General features: G+C 39.1%; 1 protein-coding gene across 1 annotated transcript; it reads right to left on the bottom strand.

The window, feature by feature from the left end:
* Positions 1-235: 235 nt before the first annotated feature.
* Positions 236-14,224, bottom strand: kcnk5a (potassium channel, subfamily K, member 5a). Its single transcript, XM_042500148.1, has 5 exons — positions 13,649-14,224; positions 4,333-4,444; positions 3,761-3,927; positions 3,487-3,655; positions 236-3,390 (listed from the first exon to the last, which is right to left on the bottom strand). Exons 1-5 carry the CDS (start codon positions 13,832-13,834, stop codon positions 2,444-2,446), a joined length of 1,581 nt encoding a protein of 526 aa, XP_042356082.1. The 5' UTR covers positions 13,835-14,224; the 3' UTR covers positions 236-2,443.
* Positions 14,225-15,495: the final 1,271 nt, after the last annotated feature.

The raw sequence follows: 15,495 nt of genomic DNA, 5'->3' as shown, positions 1-15,495 counted from the left end.
AAAAAATCCAGTCAACCATGTTGATATGGCAGTAAAGTATTGAATCTTGAGCATGTTTTCTATTGTACATGTGTAAAACTGTAGTATGTATAAGCGCAATCTGCAGTCCACATGCAAGTTTGCAGCTATCTGCATCTGTACGTCAGTATGATCAAGACTTTATGTGACCTTGTGTGTAAAATCATCAGATTGCCCCTTTAATGCAATGTATCAATGACACCAAAATGCCCTTAAGTTTTTATTAAATGTTTATTTACATGAAATATATTGTCTTGTTTGGAATTCACATGCAAACTTTTACAAACATAAATAATTTAACAATAAAAAAAGACAACCAAAAACACAACTCTACTGGAGTTTTACACAATGGAGCAACATTAAAGACAAAAGCTTGGGACAATGGGTTGAACCAGCCTAACCTGTTCTTTTAGTCAACAATGAAGAGATAAACTTGATATTCGGTTCAGACAAGTACCATGGCTGTATAACAATGCTGAACCAACACAACAACCAGTGAAGGAGGAATATTCACGTAAGACTAAAGTGGTGGCCCTGTGACAAAACAAAGAGGGGGAAAAACCCCAAACACCCAGTGTGAAAGAAGAAATCTTTCAGTGAACCATTATTGGTACATTCAATAGATGTTACATTGTACTGTATATCCTCTGCTTTGCTGTGGATTTAAGGCATTGTCGATAGAAGTCATCTGTAAGGCAGAGTTAGGAGTTAAGGTGTGGTCTGTTTGTTCGTTAAAAAAAATACAAATATTGGACTATATTTACAGCATATTGTTGAACTGGCTTGAATATGGAGTTCTAAATTGAAAGGATCCCTGTGTGACACTGCCATTTTACTATTCAAAGTAACACTGTTTCAAGTTTTTGTGTGCAAGTTAACGTGTGCAAAAGGCAGCGGGTGAGCAGGGTAACCAAGGGCCTTTTCAAAATTGAGACTGTGAAAAGCAATGGACATATTTTGGTCCCTTGAGTTTTGTGTACACATGAAAGGGGGGGGTACTATACAGTAATCGGGAGCCTGTCTACTTTGTGTCTCATGACTGAAACATACGTCAAAAGGGCATTGATCTGTTACAATTTAACCTTGGATGGCTGTCATGAGCGGTGCTTCAGTCTTTCATGCCAGTGCGAGCCCCCAAAGGCAAACATGAGCAGCAAGGCCATGTCCTGAGCAGAGCTGTGTTTGTGGCTACTGATGGGCTTCCAGCCAATATTTACATGGCAAATACAATGAAGTGAGAGGGTGCGAAGGAGACAAAAAGTGAGATTATCGTTGCAGCAAAAAGTTTCGTTTCCATTACGCACTGCCATGGTAGAGTGCCCAGAAGCCGCAGACCGACACTTGACATGGTGTCAGCAGCAAAACAACAATAAAATGTGTCCACTAAACCAAATCGAGGTTAATGTGAGAGGCGTCTACTGTATGTGACAATGGGAGGATCATTTCCAAAGTAGTTTTTATTTTAAAGCAGTCAAAAAAGTTTGGAACTGTGTGTTGAAGTGTTGAAACAAATCAAACAAATAGAGTGTCTCTCTGGCAGGATATTCAGATTTTCCATAAATGCTTCTTCGTTCATGAAATTTTCCTTTCCAACTTCACTCTCAGTTGGTTCCAAACACCCACATGCTGCTATGAATTACTGATAACCTCTAGTGCAGTCACATTTCTATTGCTTACAGTCAAAATACACAGAAATTTCACATACAATACGTTATCAAGGACTTCACAAAAGAAACACGTGAAATACCAAAGCAAAAAAGAATTGGCCCAGAATCCCCTTCATTTTCTTTAAGGACAAATGTTTGGCTCAGGTTCTAAAAAGACAGTCTGCACTGAAATGGACTTTGAACTGTCCTCGTTTGGTGGAATTGTGCAATAAGAGACATATAAACCCATGTAGCCATTGATAAAAGCTACTACGTCCTTCATTTTAATAAATATTATTAAAAAAACACCAATATGGTGAGTAAGCATAGAAAAAACTATGCAGAATCAAATATACTTCCACATAGAATTTCTTATCAGCCTAGAAAAAAGCACTCATGGTAAATAGTTCTTGGTTTGGACATTACAATAAATGTTTGGCGTATAGTTTCTGAAACCGTATAAAAAGATATAAATAGAGTAGATGTTAAATACTCATGGGGTTACATGTCATGCTCTGTAGTTCATGTTTGTAGGAAGCTCCACCTTAAGTAGTCATCATAATGTGGATCCTTTTTTCTCAGCTATAAACTGAACATTCATTTGAAATTTGATCTATGCTTTGCAGTCTTTCATTATCAGACCCCCAAAAGTGCAATGGGATTTCTGATTTTCTTTTAAACAATTCACATTATTATACATATACTTCAATGCCAACCAAGCCAACGACAGAGAACCCGAAAGTGTGTTGACTTTACATAGTTCGAGGCTCTACAATGCCTCAAGATTCCGTGTTTTCTTCCTTCGCATATTCCTCTACAAGTTTCTCGTAGGAGTGGCTGTGCTCTGAACCATCACTGGTGAACACAGACCCTTCAGACTCAGAACTCTGCTCCTCCTGGGGGTTTGTTTCAATGTTTTCATCACAGGTGGTGATGGATAGTTTTGCTTTTGAGTCAGCATCGTCGTCATCATCTTCCTCCTCCAGGTTATTGCTGAGAAAGTTCTCCTCATCTATAAAAGTAATGTTAGCATTTTGGAATGTTAGGGGATGGTACTCCTTTGAGTCCCATGCCCGTCGACCACCTGCTCCGCATTCTCCCACCCCTCCGTTCTCCAGGTCTACGTCCTTGTCAAGCTGGTTCTCAAACATTTGGCCTTGGTCAAGTTCTAAGTCAACGTCTGCTTGGTCCTCTGTTAGCAGCAAACCATTGTCTGAGCCCAGGAGGTAGTTCTTGGACTTTGAAAAAGCAACAGTGACACGGTCACTGAAACTATAACGTCTCTTTTGGCGTGGTGAACGGTCCAGACTAAGGATGGTGTGACCATTAAACATGGGAGCATCATTGCAGCTCTTGGAACGAGCAATGTCTTTGGATTTGTTGATGGTGTTGGCACTAACACCGTTCCTTCTGCTATCTTTTTTGGTGCCAATCTGCTTTATCAAGTCATTATAGCCTTCCTGCTTCTTGGACAGGAAGCTGAAGATGTTGACGTCATTAGGTGTGGGTGGCAAACTGAGGGCAGCCTTGTGAGACTCTTTGTAGTGCCGGAGCTCATCAAGCGATAGCTTGCGCAGCTTACGACGTTTCTTCAGTGCCTTGTGGGCCTCAATCACCATTCGTACTTTCCAGTTGAAGAATAAGGAAAGCCAGGCCAACCCCAGATAAATCCACACTTCCACAAAGTAACGGTACAGAGTTGGGTATTCTTTATCTGGTTCCACACCTGCAAGGACATACAAAATAGTAAATGGTCATTTATATCCAAAGTTCTAGCCTAGTATAATTTGATCAGTTCAAACAAAATAATTTCTCTGCTTACCTGCTACCAAGTCCCCAAAACCTATCGTGGTCAACGTGACAAATGAGAAGTACAAGCCCTCAATATATGTCCATCCCTCTTGGGACATAAATACAAAAGGTGGAAGGACTAAATGGATCAGAACACCCCAAAGCAGAAATATAGCTGTGCAGGTAAACTGAGCCTTTCTCTGGAAAAGATAAAAAAAATACCTTGGGTTAAGGTTTTGTGATATCATAGAGAGATGCAAGTACTTTTCCAAGAAAAGGAAAAAAAAACACTCCTATCAACTTACCAGGGAAAATCCTTTCTTGGTGAGATACTGGCCCAGGTGCTTGGCTCTGCCACCGAAAAACTTTCCTAGCTCACTGATCCAGGTGAGACACAAAGGCACCCCAAAGAGCCCGTAGAAGATGCAAAATACACGGCCTGCTGATGTTTTAGGAGCAATGTTCCCATATCCTTTAAAAAAATGAAAACAACAAACAAAAAACAAACAGGGTTGGAGTTAGGCGTTGTCAACCATGTAAAACTATTTCTTTCTAGTACGGCTTTACAGGAGGCGAAGGAAATTACAAAAAAACAATGCCACCAATACAGGTTGTCCTACTCCACATCCCTCATCTCTGTTTACTGTTTGTGATTTGTACAAACTTTGGCAAAACATCCCTACAGCTGATGCCAATGAAACAAAATAAGACAGCTCTGAAAGTCTGCCTGACAGCTCTGTGCATGTCCTTTCTAACAAACAAACCTTAAACATAAGGTTTGACAAAACATTTACAAAAAAAAGCCTGTTTTCCTCCAAAACTCCTTTCCTCCAAAGGGAACTACATCTGTCATTGCCTAACCTTTAAAAGTACTGACCGATAGTGGTGATAACAGTGGCGGCAAAGATAACAGCATTTGGCCAGTTCCAGTTGTTGAAGGGCTTGGTGCCAGTTATCGTGACCCCTTGGCCTGAAGCATCAGACACCACCTGGGGACAAAGAAGAAACACAACTGATTAAAGGCTTTAATTCAATATTGAGAAATGAATGGATGTTGAAGAAATGGATGCTACCAATTGGCAGTTTTAGAAGAGTGGTATGGCTAAGCTAGAGGAAGACAGGAACTTTGTTCAGAATAAGCTCCATTTCTTTTCACCACATCCTTCCTGTGGTACTGATGAGCTGAAACGACATTGAGGCACCCTGGAGAATCGTTGTTGCCGCAGGGATTTTATAGTTCCAACCATTGTTTATATTGGTAGGGAAACAGGAAAGCCTAAACAGCTATTTCATAATCCCATGATGATGCATGGATTAAAAGGATGTGTTGTTCTTCAGTGGTTGCTCTTTCTAGTGTTTTTCATTTTCAAGAACTAAAGATACACTGAGTACAAAATTATTGAAAAATAAAAAAGGGTATTATTTTATGGTTAGTCCACAGGCATTATTTGTCTCCAACTGCCTCGAGCATGGGGCATTTCAGCTCATTTTTGCAGGAAAACTTAGTGATGACATCCAAAGGAGGCAGAGAGTGCTTAATCAATCATTCCTAACCATATGTGTGCTTGAAGAACCACAACAGAAACTAAATTCCCCTGTTGGGTATTAACAAACACCCGGCCATGTGTGGTGGGACAATGCATTCACCCCCTTAACAAAGTCCTTCTTTCTCCAAATGTGCCTGAAAGGGGAAAATTTGCATGGGTTGGCAAAATTCATATAAGCCCTTAAGTACTGGAAGATGCTTGGTTCTTTAATAATAACAGGTCTGTAATAGTTCTGCTCTGTAATTACCAACACAAGGGGAGGCCATTCTTTTGTCTGCTGAAACAACATAGTTTGCCCTTTGGGCTTTAGAATGACAGCAGCGATGACCGAGTTTGTGTTCGAACCATGACTAGAAATTAAAGAGGAAAAACCTCATGTCAGTGGACAACTGTCCTTCTTACGCACTTTCACATTTCACCGTTCCCCAGAGTCCAGAGCTTACTGGTAACATTAATATGCATAGGGTAACCATGTTGTTGATCAAGCTCAGGCAAAGATCTTATTCAGCTTAAGCTCATTACAGGAACCTTTGATACCCCACAGGTGAATATCCTTGTTGAGTAATGAACCAGTTAAGACTACAGTTGCATAGCGATAAAAGTCTACATACAAAACGAAAGAAGAGAAATTCTGGGCTCTATTTACCCTCCAACTATCTGGAACTGGCTAATACAATCTCAGAACCTATCAGCTATTGGGCCTATGACATGAGCCTTTATGGCTTAAGTCTTGATGACATGAGCCCCAAAACAACTAACATTTTGAGAGATCCAGCATGGCAAGCAGATATCTGGACCAAGACTTCCTCTTCGGTCTGCCTGACACTTTCTCTATAAATCTCTCTGAACAGATATCTGCATTAGGGCTACACAATTAATCAATACATTATCAAATTTGCCCCGGCCTACAAATCAAATTCCAGACATTTGAGAACATGCAAGTTTAGTACATATGGCAAAAATCCCGTCATCATCATTTTTTTTCTATGAAAACTAACTGCAAAAAGTATTGCAATATCTGTGAAAATAATAAAGCTAAATCATCACTTGCCAACAATAGCAAATTGGTTCTAAAATTGCATTTCAGCCAATAAATTCCACATCTCCACATGGAGTGTTTATGTGGTGCTTAAACGTGATTGGTCAATACTCCTACTCCTAATACTACTAAGAGTACAATTGCACAACAGCTGGAACACTTCTGATACCAAAATCTTGTCAAGAGTCGACAGATTCTGCATACGTATGCTGAATCTGTTTATAAAGATTACATCTATCACAAAGGAAGGACAAATCTCAATGCAATGCATTGTTTAACATAAATCTGTTAATGTATCAACTTCTTTTGTACAAATGGTGCAAACTCTTGACTCTGACAAAGAAAGACACGACAGCAGAGTGTATCAAACCAAAAGCAGCTCATTTTGGTTACTTAATAAATGTGTGTTCAGTCCTCAAATCTACTCACTGAAGAAGCATCAAGGGCATCCTATGTATGTCAGTCCATTAGTGCAAGCGTGGGTTTCCAGCGCTTGCACTAATGGAAAGTGATGCGAGTTTCAGAGCATGAAAGTAGATTTGAAATTCAAGAGACAGACTTTGTAAATCCCCCAAACAACCACTTAGAAATTCCTCTGTTGCAGCCAAAATGAATTTTTACCCCACTTGCTAGGGCTCTTACAGTTTGAGGTGCTTGAGGTTTGTTTGCTATGTAACATTGAAAGTGACAAATGTTATGTTTGAGTCACGACTGTGGTCTGTGTGTGTGTTTGTGTGCTCGGCTGTGAACCTTAAACCATTCTAATGAGGGTGATTTGCACATGTTCACAGTCTGCCTGCTGGATAAAAAGTGCTGAAGTTCCAGATGCACAAAATGCTGATTCACAGAAACACAATGAGGGCAGAGTGCAAGCTGGAAGGGAGCGCCGTGCCCTCAATGTATGTCAGTCAATTAGAGGATGTGTAATCACATTTAAAAAGACAAACTCTAGAGCCGATGCAAATCTTTAAATGTCCTCCATTGCTAACATTGAACTGTCCTACAAAGGCAAGGAAGGCGTGCTATTAAAGAAGTATCCAGTGAAAGGACGCTCAAACATGACTAACAGCTTCTGCAATGCAAAGGGTTCTTAAGGTCAAAAAGGTCAGCTACTAGTCAACTCATGGTCACAAATAACCCTGAGAACAAGTCAAAATGCACACGCACTGGGGGAGAAAGATAAAAGACTCTTTGTATCATACTGAGTCCAAACCAGCTCAGGAGGAAGTTGTTAAACAGCTTCTCAACAAGCCTAGTCGCTAGACAACTGGATATCAGGCCACCAACATGGACTGGATGAAATAGAGCATTCAGGAAGATCTATTTAGATCCACTAAGTTTCGAAAAAAGACTATTATGACCTTAGGAAACACCAGTTGTAGAAAATGCTTCTCTAAAATAGTGTTTCTTTCTATAAATGTCAAAATTAGTTCTGAGAAGAAAGAAAAACAACAAAATAATTCTGCAATCTTAGTGAAAAACATGCAATTATAAATCACCCAAAATTAAATTTTGCCAAGCGGCACAGCCCGTGCATGACTACTGCCTCCAGGAGTGAAGATATCTGAAAATGTCACATTAAATAAAACGAAACCACAGGCACAGAAATAAAGCCTCCGCTCATTATTACATCAGTTCATATAATGCTGACACCCATTGTGTTGTTACACTTGAAGTGTTGAAACAGAAGAACGTGGCAAGATATCTTCACTTTTACAAAGCACCTTACTAGTATTAAACACATGTAGCCATTTGTGGTTGACTCATCACTGTCCTGTTAGCCATAAAATACAACAAACACCTCAATGAAAATCCCGGACATCTACACTGAGCAACATTTTCTGTAAACAGAATTAGGGCTGAGACCTTTAGTTGATCGACACAAAAATAACTGACACTTTTCACTTTTCTTATTTTGCCATTTTCAAGCTAAAAAAAGTAAAAAGATGCCAAACATTCTCTGTAAGCAATGCTTTCCAAAAACACAATTTGTGCTAAAACTTCAACGCTGTCTGCTGCTAATTGCAAAAAGAACAGCATAAGGGCAGGGTCACACATGAGCGAAAGCATGGGAGTCGCTCGCTGAGGTGATATTCAGGCTGATTGTGGGCAGTGTCAGATGTGACGTACATGGAAATCAGTTTGCAGTTGTGTAGTCAGTTTGAGTTAATGAATGTTAGCTGGCTTGGTAATAAATAATGCAAAATCTGATGTTATTGATACATTTTCCATTTTCTTATGTTCCATACCGGTCTCCTGACTCACTACCATAGCATCTCTAACATGGGCAGTTTGTATTTTTTTTTTTTCATCATTATCGTTCAATATCGGCTGGTTAGTCACTGCAACAACCAATCTCTCCTCTAGCTTGGCTTACTCTGAAAACTACATTCTTCTTTGCTGTACTTTTTTTCAACTCCATTAGATGCGAAGATGCTAATTTGCTTTGCCACCTGAAGCAAATGTTTCATTCGCCCTTTCGCTTGCATTGAATGGAAGTGAGAGTGCGAATATTCGCAAATGTTAATTTCAGTGTGTGACAGTGCCCTAAGACAGAAAGAATGCACAGAAAGGAAGACCAGAAAGAGTCTTCATTTTCTGCAAGATCTCAGGAGACATTTTTTTCCAGTTGGATTTTTATATTTACCAAAGAAAACAAAACAAAAAAACTAAACACTATAATTACAGCAGATCAAATTTAGTCATTGGGCATACATACTTTTGGATGTGATTATGCTGAAACAGAAATCAATTTTGCCCTCTTTTTTTTTAAAGTCATACATCCATAATTTTTTTTTAAACAAACTTGTGCAAAAAAAAGTTGGTTTTAAAAAAACTACACATTGGCTTAAATCCATAGTTAAATTTCTAATGTTTTGACACATGTATACACAATCTACAGGATTCCTTTAATTTTGTGAAACTTAAAATGTTACCCAAATGCAGGCATGTGTCACTGCCACACTCTGATAAGCTGAGAACAGTAAAAACCACAATGACAAAATGCAACTGTTATCAGAGCAGCTGGCAGCCCAACAAACCACTTCATCTCTGAGGGAGTTTTCCACCTCCAGCACACTCACCAAATTACACACAAAAAAGTAATTCTCCTCCCTGCCATTGTGTATGGATCTCTGATACAGAGGTGGATGTGTTGCAAACAGGGTGTCCAGGAACTGCTGAGAATTTGCTGAGTGAGATAACAGAGTGTGTAAAGCATGAGACAGGAGGAGGGATGCCTTTTGCGTGATGTATTCTTACACACAAACCAAATTCACATTTTGCAAATTCACATGGAGAAGAAGCTGATGCTGATTAAGATAAAGTAGAGACAAGTTATTCCCACTTTACAGCTTTTTTTCTGGATTTGGTAAAGACATTAAGGGAATAGCTGTAAAATTCCCAGACAGTGAAAGGATTCTTACATCTGTTAAGCAGAACATATTACACCATTAACTGATCTGTGAGCGGCTGCTTTAAACAAGGCGCTTAATAACTGTACGAGATTGAAAACCTTACCTCATTAACGCAACATATGGCATTTTTATTTATTCTTTCATTTCTCTGTCGGGCTGATAAACTTTGAAAGCTTCTTGCAAAAAAAAAAAAAAAAAAAAAATTCCAGAACAGTGGAGATTGGTTGCCATTGGTATGCTGACGTAAATGGTGACAATCTGGCATTGTACTGACAATACACAGCACATGTTGCTGTCTGGGGTCTGAAGATAATCATATTAGGCTTACAATGCAATAAAGACGTTCTTGTCTCGTCAATGAATTGCTTAAACCTAAACATCTAAACACACTGATATCTTTCATGATTTTAGCATAATTCTTTTTTTCCCCCTTATTTTTAAAAGGGGAAGAAAGACTTCGCTATTTCAAGTCGATGGCCTTTACACAGCACCCGAGGCACATGACAAGGTCAGCTATCCCTGACAACAGAGCATTTCTTCATTCACTTGCTTTTTCATTCCTGTGAGGGACCTCTTTCTCTGATTGCATGTGACAGCAGTGTCTGCAAACTTTTCTTACGCCGCATGCAACAGGACTATCAAGCAAAAAAGTGAAATAACCTGGTGCTCCTCTGCCGTGTCAAACAGAAAACCAAAGCTGCACTGAAGAAAGAAAAAAATCAAGTTTGCATCACTGGTGCAACTCATTAGAGTGAAGCCAAATATACTGACAAAACTGCATTTTTCCTTCAGCAGAAAACATGGCTTTCCTTTCAAGTCTTTATTCTGAGTATTTTCCTTACACCATTTATTCACTTGTCATGGACACGCTGTACTGTATCAAAGTATGAAGTATTTTTTAGAATCTATATTTTCAGCATGTCCAATGATGTCATTCTATATGAGAGTTCAAAATGTCTAGTAAAGAAGAGTATACATGGATTGATTTGAATGTTTCTTTTTTAATTTGCTTTAAATTGGAGCTTGCAACGATTCGTCAATGGACAGAACATTTATCAATTTTTTTATTATCAGCGGTTCAAACCTTATAATTTAGAAAGGGGACACAGAATGATACAAAGGAGCACACAGGCATTTAAAAGAAAAAAACAACAACACCAAATGTTTGCTGTTGTTTGACGCCAATTCTGTGGGAAACACTGTCTTTGCAATTATTCTTCCAAGAGAGTTGACACAATTTGCTATGTTTTCTACATAAATTATTGTAACACGAAGGTTTTCAGGTTCTTAAGCCCAAAGTGGAGGAAATTGTGAGACACTTAGCAGTGTGCGAGGAATGAGCTCAGCACCCAGTAGAAGCTATGAAATCATGCACTACTTTTATGATCGAGATATACACACTCAAGTACAGTGAGAATGATATGAGCTTTACTGTAATACTGTAAACTTTATATGCATTCTCTTCCTCCCTTTGTCCACAGTGCTTCTGGGCAACGCTAAAATGCAGAGCTTCCACTTCATGCTATGACCAGGACACTCTTGAGTATTCGACTCTTATTTGGAGTGGATATAATGTGCAGCCTCCCCCCCACTGAACTTTATTACAGCTTCTCAAGAGCCAACATTGATGGACCATAAAATCCAATCTGTAAACTGTGACCACTTCAAGGGCCCTATGGTTAATAGCAAACTCCTTGTTAATAAAACAGAGAACACTAACTTTTACAAGAGTGTCGCCTTCTCTTGTTAAGCCTGCTTATATATTTTAATTGTTAACAAGCTGAGCAAAGTTTCCATCATGGAAATCTTATAGACCCTCTGCTTCCAACACAAATAAAAGGTGATACACTGTATGTTTATCCGTTTAGCTGACTCCAAAGCCTTTCAGGCAGGTGTCCTGGCAAACACCAACAGAACATTACGTGGTCTTTGTCTCTCAGAGAGCACACAGGAGCAAATGTTCTGGTTTCAGTGGAGTGGGCACAAAGAGTTCAACCAAATCACAGCTCTCCACAGCTGCAACTGCTACAGGAAAAAAAAAGTCCAAAATCTCTCAATCTTAAAAGTCCTGAGTGCATTCTCAAGTAGATTTGGAAATTGTAAAGATTTGTCTGTTACAGAGATGCCATACATTGGGGGAGGTTCATGTGCATATCCCTTTTAGTACCCCCTGCAAAGACAAAAGCAGCAGCAGAAGGAAGCAGAAGGGGGGATGGTGGGATAATAAATCTCCCTAATACTGATGTGGGCCCAAAAAGGGGACAGGTTGAGACATGTTTCTGGTCATACTTGCAAGTGCAAAAAACTAAAAAAAAAAAAGACATTGCAAAAATTCCTGATATCCCTGTCTTGACAGAATTGTACCACTTGTTCAACCCTGTCTCCTAAAAATTACAACTGTATGTTACTGAAACCGCTTTCTCAATCATGTTGTTGCGGTAACATTATCTCTGCATGGATTATGTTCAGAGACACTGCTTCTTTCAAGTTATGAGTCACTAAATTCATGTACTGTGCTTTGGATGGAGGTGGTTAGGGAGGATTTTAATTCAACAATGTAATAACAAGATTCTTGTCTTAGATTTACACACCAAATACACTTAAAGATCAAGGAAATTTTGCGACTTCTGTTAAATGCTAATAACAAAGGTAATAAAAAAAAAGTAATGCTGTAGCTGAGGGGGAAAAATGATACAGCATAGTATTGCAAAATTTTCATTGGCAATATTGTATGGATACAGTGACACCACGTATCAATTATTTTATTATGTAATTTATGAAAATTGTTGGGTAGCCTAACACAATAATAAAATCAAGTGCTTTTTAAGTCCAATAGATACATTTTGCTGCAATAAAAAATGACTTGAACAGACTTAAAATTCACTCTTATGAGATAAAAAAAATTGACAAAGTTTTTCTTTGGTGACATAATTTACAGTTAAAAAAAAAGCAATATATCACAATAAATGTAAATATATTACTTATCATACTGCAAAACATTTAAAACACAATAATATTGTATTGTTACTTAAATATTGTGATAATGTCATATTTTGGGACCTCTAGTGATTTTCACCTCTAATATTTTGGTGGAAAACAACTTAAATTTATTGTCAGTGAACACTCTGTTGCTCGACTTGTCAGATATGTTATGAGCAACATTTCCTCTTTATGTTTATGTTATACGTAATTTGCTCGACACAACATTTCAAAACATGTTTGCTGTTTCACATTAGTTGTATATACATGTTATTTCTAGAAGACTGGCTGCAGTATTATTAGTGCAGGAAAAGACTCCTCTGAGATGGCATGTTGCATATACACCGCTGTTTACACTGCAAACACGTCAAGACACCTCACTCTTCTTCTTTGGTGAAGAACTTTTCCCTGACACATTAAGATGATATCTTCTTGTCAGGCGCAAACATCTCAGACAAATGTAGAGAATCAAGGTCATAAAGGCTCCACATGTCGAAGAAGTGAACAAAAAACATGTCACAGGGCAAACACCTGTGAAGTCACAGGCGTGTTGACTTACTATGTGTTCACTCAGTGCTGACGGTATATCCACAGGGGTCAGTGGCCCCTGCTTTACTACTGGTTGCGGAATTGCCGCATTCATGGGGAATTGGCAATGGAACACTGTGTACTGCAGCTTTTTAAGGGTTAAGGTTACAGATTGGCCCTCGGTATCACACCGTAATCAGTGCTCCAGACAAACTGTCGGTCAGGTTTACAACTGCAACTTATCTGAACTAGGTAATCAAATAATTATCATCATTAGGCATGGGCACAAGGACACCAGTGAAGATAACATTTATGAGGCTTTTCTGTAAGTTTGTGACCATTCAGGGAGTTTTCAAGATAACTGCTTATGTGACATGTGCTATGATATTTGTGTTTAGGCCTTCAGGCTCCCAAACAAGTGTGGGTGTGTTGACCCACAAAGGACAACCATGCACTGACAACATCTCATTCCTCTAGAGTTTTGTTAGTGTTTGGAGAAAGCTTACATAGCAGCTGAGGTTCATCAAGTACTGGTGTGTCACTCCTTTCAAGTCAGACAAACTGCTGTATTCTCATATTTTAACACTGATTCACTTTGCACTGGTTTAAGCCTGCAGCATTTAAGTGTACAGCATGTGTTTCACTAATAGGAAAAAAATGTTCAGTTTAAGATCATGTCCATACCTCTAATATTTTCTCCAAATCACGATCGCTCAGACAGGGATAGTCCTTAAGTATTTTATTCTTCTGGGTGGTATAGTTCTTTGCAGCCTCCTTCCAATTGGGCTCCTCCAGGACTTGAAAAATTGCTGCCCCAATGGACAGGTAAAAAATAATGGCAGAGGTCAACAAGGGGCCTTTATCTACCATACTTATGTGCAATGACTCAACTTGGAGAACGCGGGACAGGGGGAAAAAGAGAGAGAAAGGAGGGGGTAGATAACAGCAATACCCGAAGTTATGCGGGACTCATTCTCTGCAAGTCTGTAGCTTTACAAAAAAAAGTTTCTTCTTCCGCGCGAGGGCTCTGAAAAACGCATGAAACGCGCCGCCGTTGACTGCATTGGGCTCGAGACACGACAGGGGAAAAGCAGGCATAAAGCGGGTATGAGCGCGCGTGAAACCGCAGCTGTTGTAGTACTCGCTCCACGTGCGTAGCCAGAGAAATACTGCCTGCAGAAGTAGTGAACTCAAGAGTAGGAGTGGAGAAGAGCAACGAAGATCCGCCCAAAAAGCCAGGAGGGGGGGTCGCTACCCTGAAGTTTGTTCCACTTTTTTTTTTTTTTTTTTTTTTTTTGGTTACAGGTGTACAGCTGCCGAAAGATTGTGATACTTGAAAGTTTCACACATTAAGGAACAAAACGTTTAGTGTTGAAAACACTGAAACACTTCATGTAGAACTACAGCCTAAAACAAATTTAATACAAATGAGTACTGTATATACATGGATATATTTCCTCACTTTTTTTTCTCCCAAAGTAAGCTACTTAAACAAAGTGCTATTATCACACTATGAAGCTAAGCAGCTGAAAAGATTTTGTTTAGTATTTAAAAATACTTTCAGCAGATTTTTTTTTTTTTTTACAAATTATTTTTTATTAATGGACTAATGTGTAGAACTGACATTTGTTTGTAGGGATGAAATATGATGTTCAATTTTGTATAATCACCTGAAAATAAGATTCATCATGTTTTTGTAATCTTAGAATGAGATGTTTAACTACATAGAGAGTGGCGGAGTCTACCATGCAGCACTGGCACGTTTCTACAGCAGCTCAGAACAGACAAACTTAAGCCTGACTTGAGAAAGGGTCACCGTGTTTTACCGTCAGCCACCATAGTGAGCAGCCCCTGTGTGATGAGCCGAACAACGTTAGAAAAACATAGATTTGCAATGTGAAACTGCATTTTTAAAATGTTTTTACTAGTTTAAATCACTGGTTCAGTTTGTTTTGGAGAGAAAGAGAGCTTTGCAGATTATTCGGCCCTGGTAAAAAACCTTGAGAACGTCTGGGGCTTAAGTTATCAGAGAAAAAAGGTGAGCAAATACTAGCAGGTGCTGGGCAAGCAGGCCGTCTGAGACGAGCAGAAGAGCGTGGGAGAAACACTGATTAAGACACAGTTTTAATCACCTGGTCGTTCTGTCTGCAATCAAATGGACCAGGCTCTGCAGATAATGCTAAACCTCCTGAACAATGACACTGCGGGAAGCAAAACCAGGAGTTCACCAATGCACATGGAAGCAGTTTTAAGCCCAGACATTGTTACTCCAGCAGATGACACTATGGATTAATGCATATAAATTCTGTATTCATTATAATGCAGATATCAGGTTTTTGTGGCACTAACTGCATATGATTGCATTGATTTTCTTGCCAGATTGACTTATCTTGTAGTTCATTGTCACCAATACGAAAGACCTGATGATGGGTAAACGTTCCCTAAGCAGTGCTGCAGTGTATCTGTTTCTCCCTGCAAAACATTCAGGTTCTATATGTTCTTATAAATTCATCGGCCTAAGGGTTGCAAAT

The sequence above is a fragment of the Plectropomus leopardus genome, chromosome 14, assembly GCF_008729295.1.
Source record: "Plectropomus leopardus isolate mb chromosome 14, YSFRI_Pleo_2.0, whole genome shotgun sequence".
Lineage (NCBI taxonomy): Eukaryota > Metazoa > Chordata > Actinopteri > Perciformes > Serranidae > Plectropomus > Plectropomus leopardus.
This window is presented reverse-complemented; position numbering and strand designations above follow the sequence as displayed.

What these genes read in the sequence shown, in the direction of transcription:
- kcnk5a (XM_042500148.1), bottom strand. Translation starts at nt 13,834, where the DNA reads ATGGTAGATAAAGGCCCCTTGTTGACCTCTGCCATTATTTTTTACCTG. An exon ending in ATTTGGAGAAAATATTAGAG is followed by an intron (nt 4,445 to 13,648) that starts GTATGGACATGA and finishes CTTTGTCCCCAG; the next exon opens with GTGGTGTCTGATGCTTCAGG. An exon ending in CACTGTTATCACCACTATCG is followed by an intron (nt 3,928 to 4,332) that starts GTCAGTACTTTT and finishes ATTTTTTTAAAG; the next exon opens with GATATGGGAACATTGCTCCT.